At 35.6% G+C, this 22,762-nt stretch overlaps 1 protein-coding gene and 1 long non-coding RNA gene across 5 annotated transcripts; one reads left to right on the top strand and one right to left on the bottom strand.

The window, feature by feature from the left end:
• Nucleotides 1-6,398: 6,398 nt before the first annotated feature.
• Nucleotides 6,399-8,082, top strand: LOC143264364 (uncharacterized). Its single transcript, XR_013038080.1, has 2 exons — nucleotides 6,399-7,196; nucleotides 7,308-8,082. It is a non-coding gene; the product is annotated as an uncharacterized LOC143264364 (long non-coding RNA).
• Nucleotides 8,083-8,329: 247 nt separating this feature from the next.
• Nucleotides 8,330-21,710, bottom strand: Pcl (polycomb protein Pcl). 4 transcript variants are annotated; one of them, XM_076531228.1, is made up of 11 exons: nucleotides 21,280-21,710; nucleotides 19,365-19,494; nucleotides 18,706-18,851; nucleotides 18,379-18,579; nucleotides 18,088-18,279; nucleotides 17,830-18,002; nucleotides 17,558-17,753; nucleotides 17,207-17,448; nucleotides 16,913-17,104; nucleotides 16,617-16,833; nucleotides 8,330-16,532 (listed from the first exon to the last, which is right to left on the bottom strand). In XM_076531228.1, exons 3-11 carry the CDS (start codon nucleotides 18,835-18,837, stop codon nucleotides 15,603-15,605), a joined length of 2,475 nt encoding a protein of 824 aa, XP_076387343.1. In that variant the 5' UTR covers nucleotides 18,838-18,851; nucleotides 19,365-19,494; nucleotides 21,280-21,710; the 3' UTR covers nucleotides 8,330-15,602. The 4 variants fall into 4 exon arrangements, with proteins under 4 accessions (XP_076387343.1, XP_076387342.1, XP_012151066.1 ...); XM_076531227.1 differs by having other exon boundaries at nucleotides 19,375-19,494; XM_012295676.2 differs by lacking the exon at nucleotides 21,280-21,710 and adding an exon at nucleotides 18,940-19,041.
• Nucleotides 21,711-22,762: the final 1,052 nt, after the last annotated feature.

Here is a 22,762-nt window from a genome sequence, read left to right as displayed (position 1 = left end):
CATCCCTTCACGATTAAATTACAAAATTAAAAATTTTTGTATCCCTTCACGATTAAATTACGAAATTAAAAATTTTTGTATCCCTTCGCGATTAAATTTCGAGCTTCGAGATCTTTATATCCCTTCGCAATTTTATCTCGAGCTTCGAGATCTTTATATCCCTTCGCGATTTTATCTCGAGCTTCTCGAGATTTGTATATCCCTTCGCAATTTTAATTTCCCCAAATTTTATGTGTTAATTATTTTTCTCTGTTTCAGGAATTGATTTTGAATAAGTTGTTTTATTGTTGATTGATTTTAAATTCGTATTTTTCATTGTGTTTTTTGTTTCTCGATAGGGTTGTTTCACTTCTTCTTCTACAATTTTATTTGTTAATAAAATTTTGTATGTTTCAGTTTTTATTTTTTGATAAGTTAACATGTTCTCTCTTCTCAAATTTCTGTGTTAACAAATTTTTGTGTGTTTCAGAATTTAATTTTTGGTAAGTTCTGTTCAGTGCATTAGTTTTACAATTAATTCCGAGCTTGTGGGAGGAAGGGTGGGCTCGGGCGCAGGTTTTTCGTCACAATTTGTGGCGAAAAGCTTGCGCACATTATAAGTACCTCTTATTCTAAATTGCACTCATCTTTGTCAATTTTTAAACTTTCATATTAGATTGTAGTAATAGTTTGTCTCTTTTTCTCAATTTCCCCAAATTTAAAAGAAAGTTCTTCCAACTTTCTTTCCTATCTTCTTACAATTTTTACAAAGTTTTATATGCGAGTGCAATTTTAGAGTAAGAGGTACATGTAGGGCATTTAGAATGTATTATAGTATGCGTGAGTGTGTGAATGGTGTGTGTCCTGATTTTTATTTTAAGTAAGTAATGTTTCATATGTGTCTAATTATATTTTTATGTTTCAGATTTTTATTTTAAATAAGTAGTTCAATTTTTCTTATGTGTCTTAATAATATTTGTCTGTTTCAGGTTTTTATCGAGTCGATTCAAGGTTTATTTTATTTTTATTCTAAAAATGTCAATATAAATTTAAATGTTAGCATGAATTGTGCATGCCTAAACATTACAATGTTTCTAATCTTGCGTTTGCTTCTCTGTTTCCTCTTTTTATTGTTACACCTATTTATTCTATAGGTAATAGGTCATCATTGAAGACGTCAATCATCGAGGGATCATCGTGGGATCATCGAGGGATGCGTGCGTTAGTTTTAAGCTAATTTTATGCGTGCGTTAGTTTTAAGCTAATTGTATGCGTGCGTTAATTCTAAGTTAAATGTGCTCGTGGGCGGGGCGGGTGGGTCCTTGTAAGTGCCTCTCATTCTAAATTGCACTCATCTTCTCAATTCTGAAACTTTGTACGCGTTAGCTTGTAGTATACCCACTTATTTTTTGTCAATCGTTCTGCGCCCAAGTGGATCATGGGGGGTTCATAGCGCTGTGAACACGCGGTAGAGGTGAGCTGTAAGTGCCGGTGTAGCGCGAGTGATATTCTTTGCCCGGCGGGGCCGAACGGGGAGAGCACCTCTCATAGCATGATGTGCCCCCCCGATCTGCCGCCATACTGCCAAGGGGCATCACGGTAAGGGTGTCCTCTGTATAAGTCGCCCGCGCGTCAGAAATGGGAAACCCTCCGCCAACTGGGGTGTATCACTCGTTCTTACCAAAGGTATCTTCGGTTCATCTTTGCCGTCGTGGTTCACGTAAGCCACTATGGGCTACCCTTTGACCGATGGAAAGCAAGGTTCGCTTGGCGAAAAATAATGGTCCCCTTTTTTTGATAGAAAGTTCTTCTAACTTTCTTTTATTTTAGTAGAAAGTTCTTCTAACTTTCTTCTCTTTTAGTAGAAAGTTCTTCTAACTTTCTTTTTTGCTCCTTTGTTTTTTTACTTCGTCATAGATTATTTGAGTGTAATCTTAGAATGAGAGGTACCGTGCGGCGTTTAGTATAAGTTAAGCGTGCATGTGTGGGATCCCATGCGATTTGTATTAAGTTAATGTATGCGTGTGTGTTTGTGTGTGTGATACAAGTTCTTTACTGGATTGTGGTAAAGAACTTGTATGTAGAGTGAGAACTCATTTATCCTTCTGATAAATGAGGTTGCATTTGGAGGGAGGAAGGGATTTGGAGTTAGGGTGGGTCACTATCGTAGCCACCTCCACGTGGTGTGACCCGGTAATCGGTATAGTTCTCTAAACATTTTTAAGTCTTTAGAAAACTATGTCGAGCTGAGGGCTACGGTTTTATTTTAAAGATTTCACTCCTTTGCCTAATTTCCTATGTTAACAAATTTTTGTCTGTTTCAGAATTTAATTTTTTGTAAGTTATGTTAAGTGCATTAGTTTTATTATAATTCCGAGCTGTGGGAGGACAGGGTGGGCTCGGGCGCAGGTTTTTCGTCACGATATGTGACGAAAAACTTGCGCAAATTGTAAGTGCCTTTTGTTCTAACTTGCACTCATCTTGACGACAATTTTTTAACTTGTTAGATATTAGTTTGTAGTAGTAACCTATCATTTTTGTTAACAGTTGCTTGAAACTTAAAAGAAAGTTCTTCCAACTTTCTTCTTTTATTCTTTTCTTTACTTACTTTTACATTATACGAGTGCAATTTTGGAACAAAAGGCACATTTAGGGCTTTAATTTTATGTAAGTGTTTTCAATGTTCTATATTTGTCTTAATCATTTTTGTATATTTCAGGTTTTAATTTTATGTAAGCAACTTTATTAATATTTGTTTTTTGTTTCAGGTTTTTATTTTAACGATTCATGTTCTTTTTATTGTTACACCTATTGATTCTAAAGGTAATAGGTCATCATTGAAGACGTCAATCATCGAGGGATCGTCGAGGGATCATCGTGGGATCATCGAGGGATGCGTGCGTTAGTTTTAAGCTAATTGTATGCGTGCGTTAATTCTAAGTTAAGTGTGCTCGTGGGCAGGGCGGGTGGGTCCTTGTAAGTGCCTCTCATTCTAAATTGTACTCATCTTCTCAGTCCTCCAACTTTGTACGCGTTAGTTTGTAGTGTACCCCGTTATTTTTTGTTAATTGGTCCGAACCCAAGTGGATCATTGGGGGTTCATAGCGCTGTGAATTCGCGGCAGAGGTGAGCTGCAAGTGCTGGTGTAGCGCCAGGGACACATCTCTGCGGGGCCGATCGATTGATGTTCCGTCTCGATCGGGTGCCTCACGGCAGGGTTTCCTCTCTGCAGTAAGACTTACCTAAAACGTAAGCTGGGAGAAATGGGAAACTTTCCGCGGATGTGTCACTCGTTCTTGCCAGTACTTTCGGTTCATCTCTGTTCCGTGGTTCACGTAAGTCACTATGGACCACCCTTTGACCCATGGAAGGCGAGGTTCACTTGGCGAAAAATACTATCCCCCTTTTTCGCAGAAAGTTCTTCTAACTTTCTTTTCTTTTTGACAGAATGTTCTTCTTACTTTCGTTAGCTTGTAGTATATCCCCTCATTTTTTGTCAATCGTTCTGCGCCCAAGTGGATCATGGGGGGTTCATAGCGCTGTGAACACGCGGTAGAGGTGAGCTGCAAGTGCCGGTGTAGCGCGAGTGATATTCTTTGCCCGGCGGGGCCGAACGGGGGGAGCACCTCTCATAGCATGATGTGCCCCCCCGATCTGCCGCCATACTGCCAAGGGGCATCACGGTAAGGGTGTCCTCTGTATAAGTCGCCCGCGCGTCAGAAATGGGAAACCCTCCGCCAACTGGGGTGTATCACTCGTTCTTGCCAAAGGTATCTTCGGTTCATCTTTGCCGTCGTGGTTCACGTAAGCCACTATGGGCTACCCTTTGACCCATGGAAAGCAAGGTTCGCTTGGCGAAAAATACTCTTCCCCTTTTTTGACAGAAAGTTCTTCTAACTTTCTTTGCTTTTAGTAGAAAGTTCTTCTAACTTTCTTTTTTTCCCCTTTGCTTTTTTACTTCGTCATAGATTATTTGAGTGTAATCTTAGAATGAGAGGCACCGTGCGGCGTTTAGAATAAGTTAAGCGTGCGTGTGTGGGATCCCATGCGATTTGTATTGAGTTAATGGATGTGTGTGTGTGTGTGTGTAATACAAGTTCTTTACTGGATTGTGGTAAAGAACTTGTATGTAGAGTGAGAACTCATTTATCCTTCTGATAAATGAGGTTGCATTTGGAGGGAGGAAGGGATTTGGAGTTAGGGTGGGTCACTATCGTAGCCACCTCCACGTGGTGTGACCCGGTAATCGGTATAGTTCTCTAAAGATTTTTAAGTCTTTAGAAAACTATATCGAGCTGAGGGCTACGATTAGAATTTAAGTTGTAATTTTACTTATAATATTTACATATGTATACACGGTAATTAGTATGCAAAATCGTTAATTACTCACTTTCTGAGCACTATCTATGAACTTTTATGATTAAAGAATGTTCAGTGATTCCCTAGCTACTTTCTCATATCACGTATGTTCGGATTTTTATTGTAAATAATTAGTTATTAATTAATATCCAACACGAAGTCGGCGGAATACGTCGTACGCATGAGCTAATTTGAAATAATTAATAACACATTTTTTAATCACAATTTATGCACTTTTATTATAAAAAAATGTTCAATGATCCCCCAGCTACTTTCTCGTATCGTATTTGTTCAGATTTTTAATGAAATTAATTAGTTATTAACTAATAACCTAAGGCCAGCCACGGTGACAAGCGGTATACACGAGGTCAATTTGAATAATTAATTACACGTTTTGTGGATATATTTTGTGCACCTTTATGATTGAAGAATGGTAAGCAATGTATTATTTACATGGTTCGATCCTAAAAGTTCATAAATAATGTTCGGGTAATGAGTAATTAATTATTTTGTTGCAGCCTTGCGATACGTACATGAGCCGCCTATGTCAATTCTACTGCGAATGCAAAGTGCAATATTTCGGCACTTTGACGACACAGTATGGTCCCTGAAGCATTTAGAAACAAATTTCTATTAGGGTTTGATGCGTTTTGATGCCTAATAAAGCCAGAAAATCAATTTTTGTCGAATTCGGGCCAAAACGGTACAGGTGGCGCCATCTAGCGGCGAGCGGCGGACCTAGGAAAAACTAAAATTTCTATTTTCTCGGAAATTAGGCACTTTTCCGAAATTCTAAGATATACAAATTGTTCCTTGTCGCCTACGGAATCGAACGAATGTAATTATAGTCTGCTAGGACAATTATTAAGGAAAATAGAAAAATAGCCCATTTCATGGACTAAAAAATTGCCGTCCATCTAGCGGTGAAAGTTGGAACTACAAAAATAGAAAATCTCGATTTTCTCGAAAACTAGGGACTTTTCCGAAATTCTGAGATATACAAATTGTTCCTTATCGCCTGCGGAATCGAACGAATGTAATTATAGCCCGCTAGGATAATTATTAAGAAAAATAGAGAAATAGCCCATCTCATGGACTAAAAAATTGCCGTCCATCTAGCGGTGAAAGTTGGAACTACAAAAACATAAAAATACGATTTTCTCGAAAATTAGCGAACTTTGAGTACTTCTGAGGCTCAGAAAGTGTTACGTGATCGCATTAGAAGCAAAATAAAGCAATAAAAGTTTCCTGAAAGCTTTAGTAAGGAAAATAAAAAACATGTCATTTTATGGAGAAAATTTGTGGCGCCGTCTAGCGGTGAAACTGCGAACTAAACTGAAAAACCGTATGTCCGAACACGCGTTAAGGAAAAATATAAAAAGTAATATTTCGCAACTTTGACGACGTAGTATGCTTCTTTAGACATTCTACAGCAATTTTTGTTCAATAAGTTATTCATTTTTTTGCCTATTAAGCCCAGAAAATCAATTTTTATTTGACCCCTTAACGCGTGTTCGGACATACGGTTTTTTCAGTTTAGTTCGCAGTTTCGCCGCTAGATGGCGCCACAAATTTTCTCCATGAAATGACATTTTTTTCATTTTCTTTAATAATGGTCGTAGAGGGCTATAATTCGATTCGTTCGGTTTCTTAGGCCACAAGGAATAATTTGTATATCTCAGAATTTCGAAAGAGTGCCTAGTTTCCGAGAAAATCGAGATTTTCTGTTTTTGTAGTTCCAACTTTTGCCGCTAGATGGACGGCAATTTTTTAGTCCATGAAATGGGCTATTTCTCTATTTTCTTTAATAATGGTCCTAGCGGGCTATAATTCGATTCGTTCGATTCCGTAGGCGACAAGGAACAATTTGTATATCTCAGAATTTCGGAAAAGTGTCTAATTTCCGAGAAAATAGAAATTTTAGTTTTTCCTAGTTTCGCCGCTCGCCGCTAGATGGCGCCACCTGTACCGTTTTGGCCCGAATTCGACAAAAATTGATTTTCTGGCTTTATTAGGCATCAAAACGCATCAAACCCTAATAGAAATTTGTTTCTAAATGCCTCAGTGACCATACTGTGTCGTCAAAGTGCCGAAATATTGTACTTTGCATTCGCAGTAGATTTGACATAGGCGGCTCATGTACGTATCGCAAGGCTGCAACAAAATAATTAATTGTATAATAAAAATTCGTTCGTATTAATAAATCATAAACTGTCACATATTTTTGAGTAATGATATACTACATTTTGATAAACCTTAAACTTGTTTGATCCACCACCGGTGGGTCACACTTAATTATCCCGTGGGGCGACGTGCATCACAGATGAGTTTTCAAAAAATAACTTTATTTTATTTTTTGCCAACATTATAAACAAAAATTGAGTATTATAAGCATTAACATTTAAATTGATAACAATTATTTATTTATAAGCATGCAACTTTTTGAAACATCTAAACATAATGCGGGCTGGCCCGTACAACTTTTACAATATGTTCTTATCTTTTTACTTTTTTTCGCGGCGTATAATCTACCTTGTATTTTCGATAATCATTTGTAACATTCTTTACATCGTTTTCTTGTTTCTCTGACAACCCCTTTGAACGATTGTAGAAAACGTGTGTGTTTTCTTGACCGTTTTTTCTTTTCTATTCCACATTCTTTGATTTCTCTGTGAAAAATTCAGAAAGGAAAAGTGCTAACCGCCTCCGTAGAAGAAAAGATAATTTTACCTACCTTTACACTTGATGCAAGAAATGTGCGTTTCGAAAACTCAATGTCAAAACTGTTTCGATCTCGTATTTAGCGCGTTCGAAGCTTCGAAGAAGTAACAATGTCGCCCCGTCCCACGAAGAAAAATGTAAATATTCGCCCCGGCGTGAACGTGTTAACGATCTCACAACAAATAATTATTTAAGTAAGTATTATTTAAGTTAATTATGTCATTTGAAAATATTTTAATGTTCCACAGCACTGAAACAACATTCCAAGAATTTAAGGACGCAGTGTTATCACATCGAAAAAAGATGTTTGTTGATGAGAAAGTGTGTATATCCTTGGAATTCGATAACACGCTCACAAGTGTTAAGATTAACACATCCTCGCATCCTGAGGATCTATCGGTTACTTCGAAGCGTTATGGACCTTGTATCTACCAGGATACAGTGATTAAACAGAAAATTAATATACTCTTAGAATTTAAGGACGCTATTACCAATTTGAGTATCAGGACAGCTTCAGATCCTGAGGATATATCAGTTACAATGAAGAATGACGAATTCTTCACTTGTAAAGATATAGTAATTAGTGGCATAATTAACGTGTCCCTAGAAATTAGTGAGGTACTTACTAATTTTAAGATTAGTACATTCTTAGGTCATGAAGATATAGTAAACGATAAGATTGGTATATACTTGAAAATCAAAGATAAGATGATTAAGGAACAAGTTAGTATATACATGGAATTTGATGATTCTCTTGTGGGTATGAAAATTCGTGCTTTGTAACTTCATGGCCGCATTGCAATCTAATATTAAATTAGAAAAAAATCAAGAAAAATACAAGAAAAAATCTGAATTAATTTAGAAAATCCATACACTACTCTTGGCATGTGCTCTTATGTCGATGTAATATAGTGACGTATTGAATTAATTATTTAATAAATATTGTTACGCGAATAAGTGTAGAAATCAATCAATAAGGTTCAATTTCTTTATTCCACAAAATAGAATATATCATTGCAAAAATGAATTAACTCAATTAAAAAGACTTAGTACAATTATTTCCCTGTAACAACGAAACATTGTAAATGATCAATTGCAAACTTGTAATAAATTTTTTTTAAATAATATATATTTCATACAAATCTCAGGTAAAATGTTAGAGTTGAAACATAAATGAAATCTTTTTCAAATACAGTTCAGTTAAATACAAATCTGCTGTTTGATGAGGTCGTCCTCAGTAGCGAAAGGATTAAATCGATTCCAGGCCGGATTGAAGAGGTCATGAAGATTCACTTTATTAGACGACGAAAGGAAACAAAAAAAAGAAAAAATTGATCGTTGAACAACGACGATCGCAGTATTCGTACAAAGTGCAGGCGGTGTATATACAAATATTTCTCATTCTTGATCTCTCGCATTCTTCATCGTCATTCGAATCACCTTAACAATGGAAATATACGTCGGGAACGTAATCAAGGGATCCTTGAGTGAAACGGTCAATTATCACACAGAAATCATCGGCGTTCTCTTCGTTCCTCTTCGGACGCAAACTCGAAACATATACAATTTATCGCCCCGTTAATTCGATCTAATATACAAATTTCTCGGAGAAAAATCAGACTGGCCAAATCGACACTCCGTTTAATTTTCAACTAGAATTTCTCAAGGAACCGACACAAAGATCGCTCGCTTACGTTTTTTTCTCTTCTCGTTCCCCCTCGATCTTACAGACTACTCACGCACTCGAAACTCTCACTCTCTAGCTTTTGTATAATTTCTCACTCACGCATACATAGTCATCCCTCGGAGATGAAACAAAATCGTTTCTCTTCCCGTTCGAAGAATCGATGAATATTTCGTGTATAAATCCCTCATTAAGTCAACGGATATATCGGTTACAAAGCGACGTCGCAGAAAAATTATTAGCAATTCATTGGCACCTATTTCGAGCGAGCTTTCGTTGCTTGAGGTATTCGCGATGAAGAAACAGCGTTTCGGATTTGAACAGTACACTATTACTTCTAATTTGCTCTTTCCATACGGAATTTTGTGATAAGGTTCCAGTTTTATGTACAGAAAAATGCGAAACCTGCTCAGGGAATATTACAGTCAATTTGAACGAAAGGGCAACTGCCTTCCGCAAAATTTTATTGTGAAACTACATTTACTGTATGAGGTGATAAATTAATTTGTGACATTGTAAAACATGTCTATAATTTTGTATAAAATTATATTTGCTGATATTGTAATGAGTGTAGAAGTTTATACTGATGTAACATTTGGTATGAAACTAAAATAAAAGTCAATTGCAGATGGCAGACATTTTATGAGCATGTGACTCTGATTTGAATCGACTTGTAACATACACAGGAGACATACTAATATTTTTGATAACACATAATTTGTTAAGTAACATATACACATTTCTCCATTTTCGTAACAAATTTCATTTTGTCACAAATGTTCTCACATAAAGTGTAGACAATATCCACAACAAAAATAAATAAAAACACTTGAGTGATTAAAAGATCGACAGGCATGATTTTCATTCAACAATGTACATTTAACATTTACAAATTTGAACTTAAGTGTACTTTCAAACGCTGTAACACTGTTTCGACAAATTCTGCATATTCGCTTAAAATTAAAAATCCGTTTTGTCAGAAATTAGCGTGTTTATTAAATATACACATACGTATTCGGCAATTCTGAACAACTGTTTCGTATAAAAATCATTTGCAGAGCTTCTCGTGTTATTTACATGGACCTAAGGTCGGTTGGTTCGACGCGCTAGTTGCTAATAATTTTTCTTCGAAAAACGCTTCGAAACGCGCGCTATTCCGCGGGAATATCTCGCGCATTCGTAAAATGATTGCGTTGTAAAAAAACAAAGATTGAATGGGATTCGTGTACCTAGGGGAGAAAATATTTACATACGATACTGGCAGTACATCTTCAGCTTCCTGTTTTGCCCTTCGCTAACCGGAAACGCGCGGAAGAACGGCTAATTAACACGTTACCTATCGCTCGTATCATGTAAACGTTTCTCTCTAATTAAATAATAAATTAAAGCTGAATTATGAACGTTGCAATTATTTTGTAATAATTGCATACTATTTCTGTAATAAATAAGTCCTTGCACGGATACAGGATCATTTTGACCCAATTATAAATAAAATACGTGAAATATAGGTAAATTGTAGACTTTAGGATTTTTTTAAATCAAATACGTTTTCACGTAATTTTAATAACACAAATATTTCAGGATAGAATTAAACACCCTGTATATGTCTTGTTGTATTTAAATACAATATTTACACGTGATTTCGGATTTGTACACCAAATCGTTACGGGTAAAAATGGCCCTGTGTCAGTCTCAAAGAATTCATAATTTGAGAATATGAATTCATTTTTAATTAACAGACATAGCAAATTTCTCAATTTGCTTCGTTGACAATTTGAACATTTTGACGGTATAACAAGATCTAATTTATTATATTTTCAGTCAATGAGCGACAGTGTAAGTTTATTAACCCTTGTTGAAATTGATATTCTAAATAAACCGTGAAACTTGTCAATTCTAAATCAATCAACGTGAAACTCTTTACCTAAAAATGAACCAAAACTAATCCAGGAGTATTAAGTAAAAAATGACAATTTCTTGACAAGAATGGTCCTAAAATTTTTGATTTTGAAACGTATTATTTTGAAAGGGTCAATAAACGAATCGGTAAAGTGTTAATTCGCGTTTCCTCGCGAATAAGGGCTTTTCCTCGCTCGAACGAGCGATTATCCGCTTCTAGCGTCTACGCTGGCTTTGTACAGTGGATTGTGTTCGCAGCGGTTTTCAATGATTTCGTTCTTCCTCTGTCGCCTTCGAACCGCATGTGATTCCGCAATCCGAACCGAATCGATGAACACGAAACGGAGCTTCGTCGAATCTCGACAAACCTTTCATAATTTGACAATAATTAATAACAGAGTATCTCGTGTATTTGCAGAATAAATATACTTATAAATAAAAGTACCGATTAACGTTAACAATAAATGGCCTGCAAACATTTTAACGATGGTACACTTTGTAGGATCTGTTCCACAATTTTATACTAAATCTCTGATTCTTGCAATCTTTTAAATTTGATTTAAAACATTTTTGTTGTGTTGAGGTCATCATTTTTTGTCATGTTTTAACACAAATAAAAATGAGTCTTAATAGGAAAACGTATAACGCATGAAATTATGTTATTTTATAACATAAAATGACCTGCGATTTTTCCAATTAATATGACCATGGAATTTGATGTAATTTATAAAAAATTGAAGAAGAGTTTCTGTTCTGAGAAAGTTGCAGCTCCTTTATCGATTCGGTCCAGATTGAGTAAAGGACACCTCAACGAAACCGGGTCGCCGTAATACGAAAAATAAATCGCATTCGTAGAGCTTACAAAGTATCGAGAATATAACAATAAAAAAGAAAGTACAGAAATCGTTTAACAATACGAGTGCGAGACGCCCGATTTGCATTAACTTGGTTAATACCTTTTACCGATGTTTACTAATCGTTCTCCTTTAACTTACTTAAACGATACATAATCACGGGGTTTTCACGATGCTGATCGAGACGGAGAGAACAAAATGGGGTCGTTTTTCTTATTCGTTGACGCTTCTTTGATACGCTTAGTCGCTGGCGAAAAAATAACAGCTTCTACGAAAACGACTTTCTTAGATTGTACTCGAGAGTTCGCCGTTTACAAATCGTTCGCGTGACAAGAGGACGAAAGAACGAAAAACAAATCACTAATAATATTACAATAATAATAATTAATAATAAAAGAAACTAAACGCACGTACGTTCGTTCGATTTCAATTCAATCGAAGTATCATAGCGCAGTATTGTCTAACGTTGTTTATTAAATTATAACTTAAAAGATGTTTGGCAGTGTATTCTCGTCCAATAATTACCTATTTACGTTCCTTTAGAGAGTAACATTGCCATTCGATGCCCTTTTCGACAAGAAACAATTCCTATTGAGTATCTTTCGTAAATTACTATTCGTATCCTCTCAATTAGCCACTGGTCATACATTTTTTATAAATTAAATTGTATTCCAATATTTTACACAATCATTTGTCGTGAAATAGCAAATTTTAGTAGGAAAATTATTCTAAATTTTTCTTTATAACATATATCGGATTGAAAGTACATATCACCTTAACGCCGCCATTTTGAATATTCGAACATTATCGTAAGTACAAGTACAAATACTTTCTGCTTTGTTAAATTATTGAACACTGACAGCCTCGTGGGATCTTATATTGATGCTAAATAAAATTGATACCAATTACAAACTTAAATAATTCGGAATACTATTGACACGTTAATCGTCACAGTAACCTAATGTATTCACTAATCCACTCTTAGTTTTTTAATACAACCACTGTCATTTCTGCTTATTTTTATTTATTGTAATTTAAAAATTAGTAATTTATAGAAGCACTACTTCTATCAATAATTACTAATAGGTATTTGATGTTTATTCGGATGGTACTCCTGGCGTTATTATTTGTTTGAATACTGTTTTACCGAACCGGCAAACTCAACAAAATTTGCTTTACAAGCATTCCATATATGAGTGACACATTTTCAATCGAAATCCTTAGGACCCTTTTGAAATACTCGTATTTGTACGTAATAAATATTACAAAATAATAATATGTTCGAAACAAAAAATAACTAATGAAGCTTTAAATAGCTGTGGCAGTGAACTAATAGTGTGGCAGTAAACATATAAAAATTCAAGCTGTTACAAATTACATCAAGTTTCAAATAACTATGTTAACATCTTGTTACAATAGATTTAAATCGAAAACCTCCACAACCAGAAATGAAACTATAAACGTAGAGTTACTGACAATAAAAAATATAGTCGTTAAAGTGATAGTTCTATGTGTACAATCTTATAACATCCTTTAAAAAATCATATACTTCCAGTAACTAATTAAAGGGATACTTCAGTTTACTGTAGCTTACAGGTTGAACTCTTCTCAATACTCACATATTTAACGTTAATTACTTTATACCTGAACAGTAATGGGCTACCCTTGGATAGTCAATTTCTCAATTTAAAAATGAAATTTCTACACCTCTAAATTTCCAAGTTTCTAAATCCGAGAATATATTCCTACACTTCTAAATATCGAAATTTTTGAACATTTTTAAATTAAAAGATTTTATATCCACTTATCAATTGACCCGCCCATCACTGCACTGGAACACATCTTTCGAAGACGATCAATTTAAAGAACGTTTCCTGGTGAACAAAGATAAACAAGAACAAAATAGCAACGTATAAACAGTATAATAAGAAGACTGAGCGACTGATTACTGTTTGGCAAAGATTCTTGTACACGTGATTCGATTCAAAGATTGCCATCGCTGACGCGTTGCTGAGCTATAAAGATCTCTCTAAAGGAGTCACAATGCGCAAAATGATCGTTACGTGTAAGTAGATTAAATAAATTAGCGCTTAAAAAAATACCTATCTTAGGTAAGTCTGTTTAAGCAATGAATGACTCACGGACTTCTTGCTTCCCGGTGTTAAGAGAACAAACTCGTACGATTCTCGTCTTACATTTTCGCTAATGGATGGAGAATTATGAAATGAAAGAATGGTACAAGTGAACATACTTTTCAATAGATCTCTGATACATGATTCTTCTTTCTGTTTATAATTTTTTTTTTGGTATCCGAAAGACATAAGTCGAGTTTACGCAACAAAAATGCCTCGATTTTTTCTTTTTATAAACTCTCAATTGGAGACAACGAGGAATATTTCTAATTTTCCTTCGGTCCGTCTACTGATTAGCTCTGACCACAAATTCTGTGCAGCATCATTATCCGAACGATCAAATTAACCCTTTTGGGATCGCGGACAAGATATCTCGATAAATTTTTGTTATTTATGCAACGATATGAACGAGAGTTTTAAATTTGAAAATTTAGGGATAGTAGCAAGACATCTTGTCCAAAGTTGCATAAACATTATAGCGAAATATCTCGTCGAACATCGCGAATGAGTTAAATAATTGTAATCATTTTAATAAATCTTGCTATTAACCGTGTGCGACTAATTTCCTGCTGCACACATTTTAATAATCAACAAGAACAATTCGCTACGAGTTCAAGATGATCTTCTGTCCGAAGAATCCGCGTCGAGAAACGTACAAAGTTGTCGTCACATCTTTGCACAGATAACTTTGGCCAATCACTTACGTGTTCAGCTTTCGTGGTTCATTAAACGTTAAGTTGTACGAAATAGATGTGTGTGTATGTGTGTGTACATGAGTGTGTATTCCCTTAGTCTTGTATAATAATGAGCAATGCTAGAACTGTATCTTAATCGTCTCGTACCGTTGAAATTCGTTATATATAAATGCTTACGACCACCTGTTTTCCCGATGTTAACGATTCAAGCGTCAAATATACAAAAGACGAAACGGTGCATGGCAGTAATGATCACATGTAATTTTTATTGATATTGTCACGAGCAACACGAAGATACGACGGGAACAGTACAAGACGATGAAGTTACAGAAGCAGATGTCTATCTCTACGATTGTATTGAAAAATAACCTTTGCACCATGTCTGCTCTTTGTTTTCATTTGTTTTTTTTTTTCTTTTCTTACTCTGCTTTACTCTGTAAAACACTAAGCACTAACACGTTCGCTAGCACGTTAGCTCAAGTGAGAGGAACAACTGTCAATTTCAATTCGCTTTTTTTCTTCTCTCGTCGTGATCATGGTCTACTCCGCAGCTCATAAGGAGCGATTGGCCAATCTCTAATGAATGTAAAACCGGCGCAAACGAGTTCCTTTTTCTTTTTCGTTCTTCCTTTGCATTTGATTCGTCTTACATTCATCGATTTTTCTGCGAAACCTACTATGCTACAATATTTACACTTCATAAGCAATGTACCTGATTGTTCTTGTAAATGCGTTTCCTTTACGCGTGCGCTACTAGCTGCTTCCGTAGTAAAATAGTTGTACAAACGTTAATTGAATTTGATGCATCGAGGGTACTCGTGGACGGTACATTTTGAATGTTGAAAAGAAATCGTGGAAAGTTGCTTTCTGACGTGCGGAATGAAACGAACCGGTTACTCGAAAATGAAAAGGCGGCAAAACAAATTCATTGTCCAGCAATGAAGTTTGTTACGGTTATTGGAACACGGTGTTTTCGTACGAATATCACTTTCTCAACGAATGAAACAAAATTACATTTGCAAGAACAGTCGTACATCGTACACCAATTAATACATACTTATCATATAAAACATATGTAACGAATGGCAGTGCATGTGACACGTATCAATTTGTCACTAAGTCGTTCGTTTGAAACACCGAGGTTCAAAAACAAAGAAGGAAATAATAATAATATATAAAGAAGAAAATATTAGCAGTCAAATGCTGTTTTTGCTCGATGCCAACGAAAATATTGTATACGTTTGCAATGAGTTTCTTCTGATCATAAACGGATTCATTGTTAAGTATTAAGTCCCTCCCACTCGATTAGGTATTGAGTCTGACCGTTCGGTCCTATCCTCTTAGCTCTGATGACAAACTTTTCACCGGCGGCGATCCTGTTCGCCGCTCCGAAATATATGTTCACCGATGATTTTAAATCATCTATGGATATGTCAGGTGCACTTTGTTTTACGGGCGAACACTTGGGAGATGTGGGTACGCTACCTTTCTTTTGTGCTTGCAAATCCGGAGGCGGTAATTTATCATTGCTCTGACGTTGTCTCAGTCTCCTCCCATTTAAGGCATAATCAACACAATTTCCAATTTGACTACTAGCACTGCTTGAGGCACCGTTAAATGAACTTCTTAAATTCCTTGCAAACTCACTTTTAACTTCGTTATTACGCGCTGGTAAAATGGTCGCCGTCTTACTAGCAGTATGCTGGTACTGCTGTTGTAATTGCTGTTGCGATGGACGGCCTCTCCGATGTTGTCGCCTACGTTTTACCTGCCCGTTTCTGTCTATGATAATGTCTTTCTCCGACAACTGCCTTTTAGCGGGCCGTATTACCGGCGGTTGAGATATAACAGGTGTAAGTGGTAGAGGTAATGTGATTGGGCATTGATTGTACGGTGATGGAGTACTTAAATTCGACTGATTGAGATTTCCGGGTGTACCCAAAAGATCACTGAGATTTCTGAAAGGATTATTCTTGCCTTCGAAGTCTTTGGGCGGTGGAATAAAAGAATCCAACGTTCCTCTCGAACTGGTTTCATCCCCACTTGTGTCGGCGGGCGTCGACGGCGGTAAAGGATGCATCAGTTCCACGGAACTAGGCACTGATAGTTCAGATATACCTGACGTTGTGGCAGGCGGCGTAGGAGGACCGGAAACTGAAGTTGGAGGCGTTGGCGGTAGGTCAGACGTTTCCGAGTTTCGAGACTTACTCTGCGAAATGTAATCGAGAATCGGATTATATTACGCTTACGTGAACGTGGTACAACGTGTTGCGGTATTTTTATCACATGGTACCTTTGCTATAGCGTTCTTCAGTAGTTTCCTGGCTTTCCTGTATCTAGCTTCTCGAACACCTTGAGCCTTGCTTAAAGGACCGTCACCTTTTTCTCTCTTCTTATGTTTTCGTAACATTCTTTCGCGAGAACTACCTAATGCCATTAAGCGTCTTCTTCTTTGTAAGCTGAGTTTGGGGAACGGGAATGATTTCTTTACAAAACCACCGCCACTGTACCTGCAATCGATCAGGAATAAGGATATAGAAAAAAGTTAGTTTCGCGAAACAGGTTTCACGACATAAAATATTGGTTTACCTTTCTCTCAAAGATTGCGTAGATTGACTTGGTGGGCTTGGACTTGGACATGAACTTTGTTCTGCCTCTGAATTCTGATAAATTGTTCCACGCATTACTACGTCTGATGGATTTACGGGAATTTCTAAATTCTCTGCAGTCCCTTGTTTTAGCGCGGTTAATTGTTTTGTACTTTCTGGTAAAGATATCGGCCTGAAACAATACGACTTCTTTCTAACGCTCGAACTTACTAATAGTTGCAGTGTAAATATTAGTATTGCTGATACATGTTTGATTAATATTTTAGTAACTAACCCTGTAGGTGGAGGAAGATATTGCAGTCTCTTATTAGCCCCCCAGCATCTACGTAATACGGAATCATCTATTACACCAGTTACTGGAAGATGTACAATTGGACATGGTGGTGGTAACCTAACTCTAAGACCCCATATCGTAGTACGTTTCTTTATTTCTCTGCCACACTTGAACCTGTTTCTATTATTTGTCAATATTGCTAGTATAGATTCTCTGCGTATTTGAGCACTGACATCCCTGATCTAACAATAATAAATACATATGCATACTTGTAGAAAATCTAATTTATAGACCTTTTAAAAAATAAATATTTTTTAATTCACATTTGGAAAATTCAATAGAAATCCTTACCCGTGGTGGAAGCTGTAAAGTATTCCAGTTATCATTGGCATAAGGTATAATAACAGTGTCCAAATCATAATACTTTTTAGCATTGTAAACAGTTAGATTGTACAACATCAGGTGCACCAGATCTATCCATTTTAATTCTAGTCGCCGTACGAATTCTTTACCATAATTGCACATTGAACAAACAAATACATAAAACCTGTAAATATTAACAATTATAAAGTACACCTTGAAATTGATGACACTCTAAATTTATCAATTTATTTTTTCCCTACCTGTCTCCACTGTATAAAGGATAAGTTAAACAACTGACACATTTTTCATGAAACCATTGCTTGCAACGAGCACATTGCAACATTTGTGTATACCATTCACCATTTAATCCACAATAACAATAAATTTGTTCAGCATTTACTCTATGATGTGAATCCCAATTTAACATATTAGGCTGTAATAAACAATGTTTATGTTACTTCTCTTAGATGTCCAATATATTTATTGGTAAAATAAAACTCTTAACATGAGACACTTACATCATACGGCAACTTTGTCATGTCATCTGGTGGCGGCTGAGGTTGGTCCCTACCACTGCAAACTTTTCTGATACTTGCCTTTACCATAGAAGTTTTTGGTTCTATCACTTCACGTGGCCGTGGTTGACTATCTACACATCTTTTACACATCCAATGTGCTTCAGCTGCTGTTTCTTCTTTTGATATTTGGGGCTAGAAGTATATATTTTGAGTTTACGTATTTTATTTTATTCCAACAAAATTAGTTAAAAATGAAGGAATATTTTCATAAACAAAATTAAATTTTATTACCTGATGACAAAGTTGATGATAACCACGACCACACTTGTCACAAACAATAATGTCATTATCAGTCTTGGGCTGAGATGTTTTACAAACAACACACATAACATCGGAATCCGGTATTGACAACTTTGTCAGCTCCTTAACTGAAGACCATGCTGAGGTGTTGTCCATAAATTTGACAAGGCATTTTTCCCTTGCCAAATCCACCTATATGCATGTATATACAAATAATATTTAGTATGTTAAAAAGCTACCGTATTCAAATTAATAACAATCTCATAGTCAGAAATTGAAAGGATGCAAGTAATTTTAGAAAATATTATACAAATGCACCTCAACAATTGTTCCAAGGTAAAATTTGCCATCCTTATGTTGCAGAAAAACATCATCTCCATGAGAGAAACCCAACTTTTGTTCCCTCGTAGTGCTATCCGGCGCTGCCAGACTTTCTTCTGGCTCTGACATTTTCTACCCTGTTTCTATAATTCGATAAAACAATAACACGTACAGATTAATACACACATGGTTTACATTAAAAGTAAATGTAAACAATATAAAATTAAATACCATTTTTTTACTTGAGCTATTAAAAATACAGCTTCACTGTTTTTAAAAGATATTTTATGTAAAAAAACATCAATTTCTAAATGATCTAATATCAATTTCCATCTACATAAAAAGAAATTATAGAAAATTATAGTTTAACATTATAAACTTATTATACTTTGAAACTAAATAATAAGTATTAATAAGTAAGATATAAATTCATTACAACTATCTCACACATTTAGGATAAATTATCAATTAATTATAAAGCATATATTAACAATTAGATTTTTATGAAATAATGTGCATTTTAACAAGCAACACAGTACATATTCTGTGAAAGTAATAACTGCATCAAGGATAAATATTTTCATCCCAAGATCATGTTAGTAGAATAATTTGTATGAAAAATGTTCATTGAAATCCGAAAGGAAAGCAAATCTTACATGCACGTACACATAATGCTTGGTCCACGCAAATGTGTAAAATAGATGGTCGTCCGCCGAAATCATTCATTTACATCCATTACAAGCGGCGAAAAGTACGTTACAAGAATCGAAAAAGTATCGCGAAAACCTGCGAAACAAATAACGACCATATGATCGATATCTCGTTGAAAAATCAATTTGTGCATTTTTCATTCTCGTTAACGAGAAAACCTACAAAAGCTGATTTGGACAAAACGAAATGTCACGAACGAGCGGGAAGATGTATAGGATAGATGTACAGTTTATGGCCATTTTAAGGATTCCATAGTACACAGGAAATCAAAATTTTATAGGCTGAATAATTTTTAAACATAATTGTTTAAAACATTATACCATCAGGCAGAGCTTTTTCATATTATTTATAGTTATAACAGTATCAATTTTGACCACTTAGTTATCCATTTGTGACCACCTGTAAAATTGGTAATATGCCCACAATGAGAAATATAATACTTGCAAATGAATTACAAATGATTATTACTTTGTCAATGTTCCAATAGCCTATGGAGTATAGAGATTCGTATTCTGTTAAATACATGATCTATATATGGTCGATATACCATACATGCATAAACACACATAGTCTAATTTTTGCTAACAAATAATAAAATATTTATTATATAAACCTAGTATCAATTGGCTATATTTATATTATATTTAAAAATTTTTTAACATTGGCAATTATATATGCTATGAATCTTCTGAACAACCTGCTATTTGTAGTCATCAAATGGCATAGTTACATTTCTGATCTGTCATGTTTTTCAATGCATAAAAATCATGACAAAAACTTGTTGAACTCTTTATCTTATTATGAAAGGAAAAAGATAATAGACTAATATACAACAGTTTTTGATTTCATAAATCTAAAATAAAAAAATACCTACTAGCCAATAAAACACTTGACAAAACATGAAAGAAAATAGCGACTAAAAGTGTGCTGGATTATCGAGTTACCCTGGATTGTCATTGTAGAATTAAATGTTTTCAAGAGATTTGTTTAGTGACTGTCCTTTCATTGGAAAAATGTAATACTAATTTTTCTTCCTTGAACACCTAATTCTTTGACATTTAATTTTTCTACATTGAGACTACTTTTTTCATTTAATATAATATAGTTTGATAGTTTTATAAGTACTAATACAAAAGGCTAAAATCTTAATTTATTTATAATAAACAGTAACTATTCCTTTCCATAGACTCTTAAATTATCTTAATTAACTATATCCTATTTTGAAAAACATTTCATATGCACTACCCAATGTATTTTAGGTTATATCATCAAAATTCTTACAGAAATCATAAAAATATTTGTTACATAAAATAAATACACACAAACTTGGCCTATGCTCTTGTCAAATACAATAAACAGTTATTTCCGTACCAGTCGTATACCAAGCATTGTTTGCAAGGATGTAGAAGTTATCAGAAGTTAACACCTTCGCGTACGATTATTAAATTAAACAGTAAAATAGAAAATTAAAACGTAACAGGCAACGGTGCTTTCGTAACCCACAATTACGGAGGTTTTATTCATTCTGACGAAACTAACTTAGGAATACTTGATATATCGGAATAATCGAGACAATGGCCACAAATGGTGCAGTGGGTACAAACGGTACATCTACCCTATTTCCGAACGCTCAACCATCGATGACAAGTATCCAACTGAAATGAAATTGATCACTGATCGACGGAATACGAGCCCTAAAATTGATCACAACTGACGAAGACACTGGGCGATACGGTGGATAGGAGCAACCCCCGGAACAGCTCGTAGCACCGGGCGGTGCTTGGGACCCGGTGGTGGTGTTTTCAGGATAGAAGACCGCGCGAATATCGTTCGATCTTCGAACACCTTCTTATATCGTACCTCAGCGTCTTAGCCGTGGAATCACGCGCGACGTTCGGGCCTCATTTTCCGATTCCCGTCAGCCATTTACAACCATGGGGGCCCCGCTACGGTCCGTCGCTCCGAGACACACAATCGCGGCGCGGTAAAACCCTATCCCCTGAAGTCAGCACGGCGACACGCCGGCACGCATGTAACCGTAACGATCACGGTGGCGCCCGGGTATCCACGTCGGCCACCCTCAGGATCACCACACGCCCTTAGTCACGGACATCACCGCGGCAAATTCGGTGCACTCTCATTGTGTCCCTTGAAAATTCGAATAAGCACCGTCCGCCATGTTCGGGGAAACACTTGCTAGCGACTACGCTAGTCAACTAACCTACCGCGGTGCCAGTGCTCCCCGTAGGGATGTCTAACGAAACAGGGATGCCCTCTTATATTGCGCTTACTATTCTATAATCTGTTCAACCAAAGACTATACTCATCGGACGATGAGTTTTCATTTGTTCTGCGCAGTTCAATTCTTATTGGTTCGAATGCGTTTCGTAACCAATAGCAACGCGTTTGCGCGTTAGAAACCCTCGTGACACTAGACTTATATAACGCATGATCTTTTATTTTGTATACTCTTTATATGAGAAATAACCATAGTCATATATGCGGATATTAAATTTTGAAATAGAACTGAAGAATTTTAATAGTAAAAATTTTGACCGTAACCAAATGTACCTTGCAAAGCTTCATTTATATCACATTTTCTCCCTATTCATATACTTTTGTCTACCTTGTATATTGCCGATGGAGTGAAAAGCGTATGGAAGTATGGCAATGATAACAAGTGGGGAACCTACTGAAGTTAGTTGCGTTGCGCAAATTGAGTATGATCTCTTGATGAACGAAGTATAGCTAAAAAGTATAATATTCTTAGGATTTGCAGTGTTAGGAATAATTTTTTAGTATTTTTAACAATGCATTTTTAATTATATTCCATAGAAACGTTGTCATCTTAAATACTTTCTAATTGTAAGATATGATAAGAGTCATACAAAATTTTCCCATACAATAACGTTTCCAATTTTTTTGAATATTTTATTTTGAAGGAATAGTTAGTAGGAGAAGTTGTATGGACATGCTACACATTTTGTAAATTATTTACAGTTTATCATGTTTTGGTTCATATAGAAAATAATTGAGATAACATAGTAAAGGGCACTAGTGCCTTAGTATACGGCCATGGTTGTTAGTTGGACCGCCTATTGTGGTGCAAGCATAATATAAACAATCAATGGCAATATAGTTAGAGATTCGTTTATAGTATGACAATTATAAATAATTATGTCAATTATTTAAAATATAATTAGTTTTAATCTTCGTTTCGTATTTCATAATTGAAAATTCTTCAACAATTAGAGTGGTGTACCTTCCATACACAAGATTCTCGTCGTCTGTACCCTAGGCATGCATAAGTTTTGCTACATTTTAAACAGACTGAAACAATCCC

The sequence above is a fragment of the Megachile rotundata genome, chromosome 4 (assembly GCF_050947335.1).
Source record: "Megachile rotundata isolate GNS110a chromosome 4, iyMegRotu1, whole genome shotgun sequence".
NCBI classification, from domain to species: domain Eukaryota; kingdom Metazoa; phylum Arthropoda; class Insecta; order Hymenoptera; family Megachilidae; genus Megachile; species Megachile rotundata.
Note: the sequence above shows the minus strand (reverse complement) of the source record. Positions and strands in the feature narration are given on the sequence as shown.

Bases quoted from the DNA above. Each gene is read 5' to 3' on its own strand.
- Pcl (XM_076531228.1), bottom strand. From the start codon at position 18,837: ATGTCAGAGCCAGAAGAAAGTCTGGCAGCGCCGGATAGCACTACGAGG. The intron at 18,280-18,378 runs GTAATAAAATTT...ATATACTTCTAG, and splicing joins ATCATCAACTTTGTCATCAG to CCCCAAATATCAAAAGAAGA. The intron at 17,449-17,557 runs GTAAGGATTTCT...TATTATTGTTAG, and splicing joins CTTTACAGCTTCCACCACGG to ATCAGGGATGTCAGTGCTCA.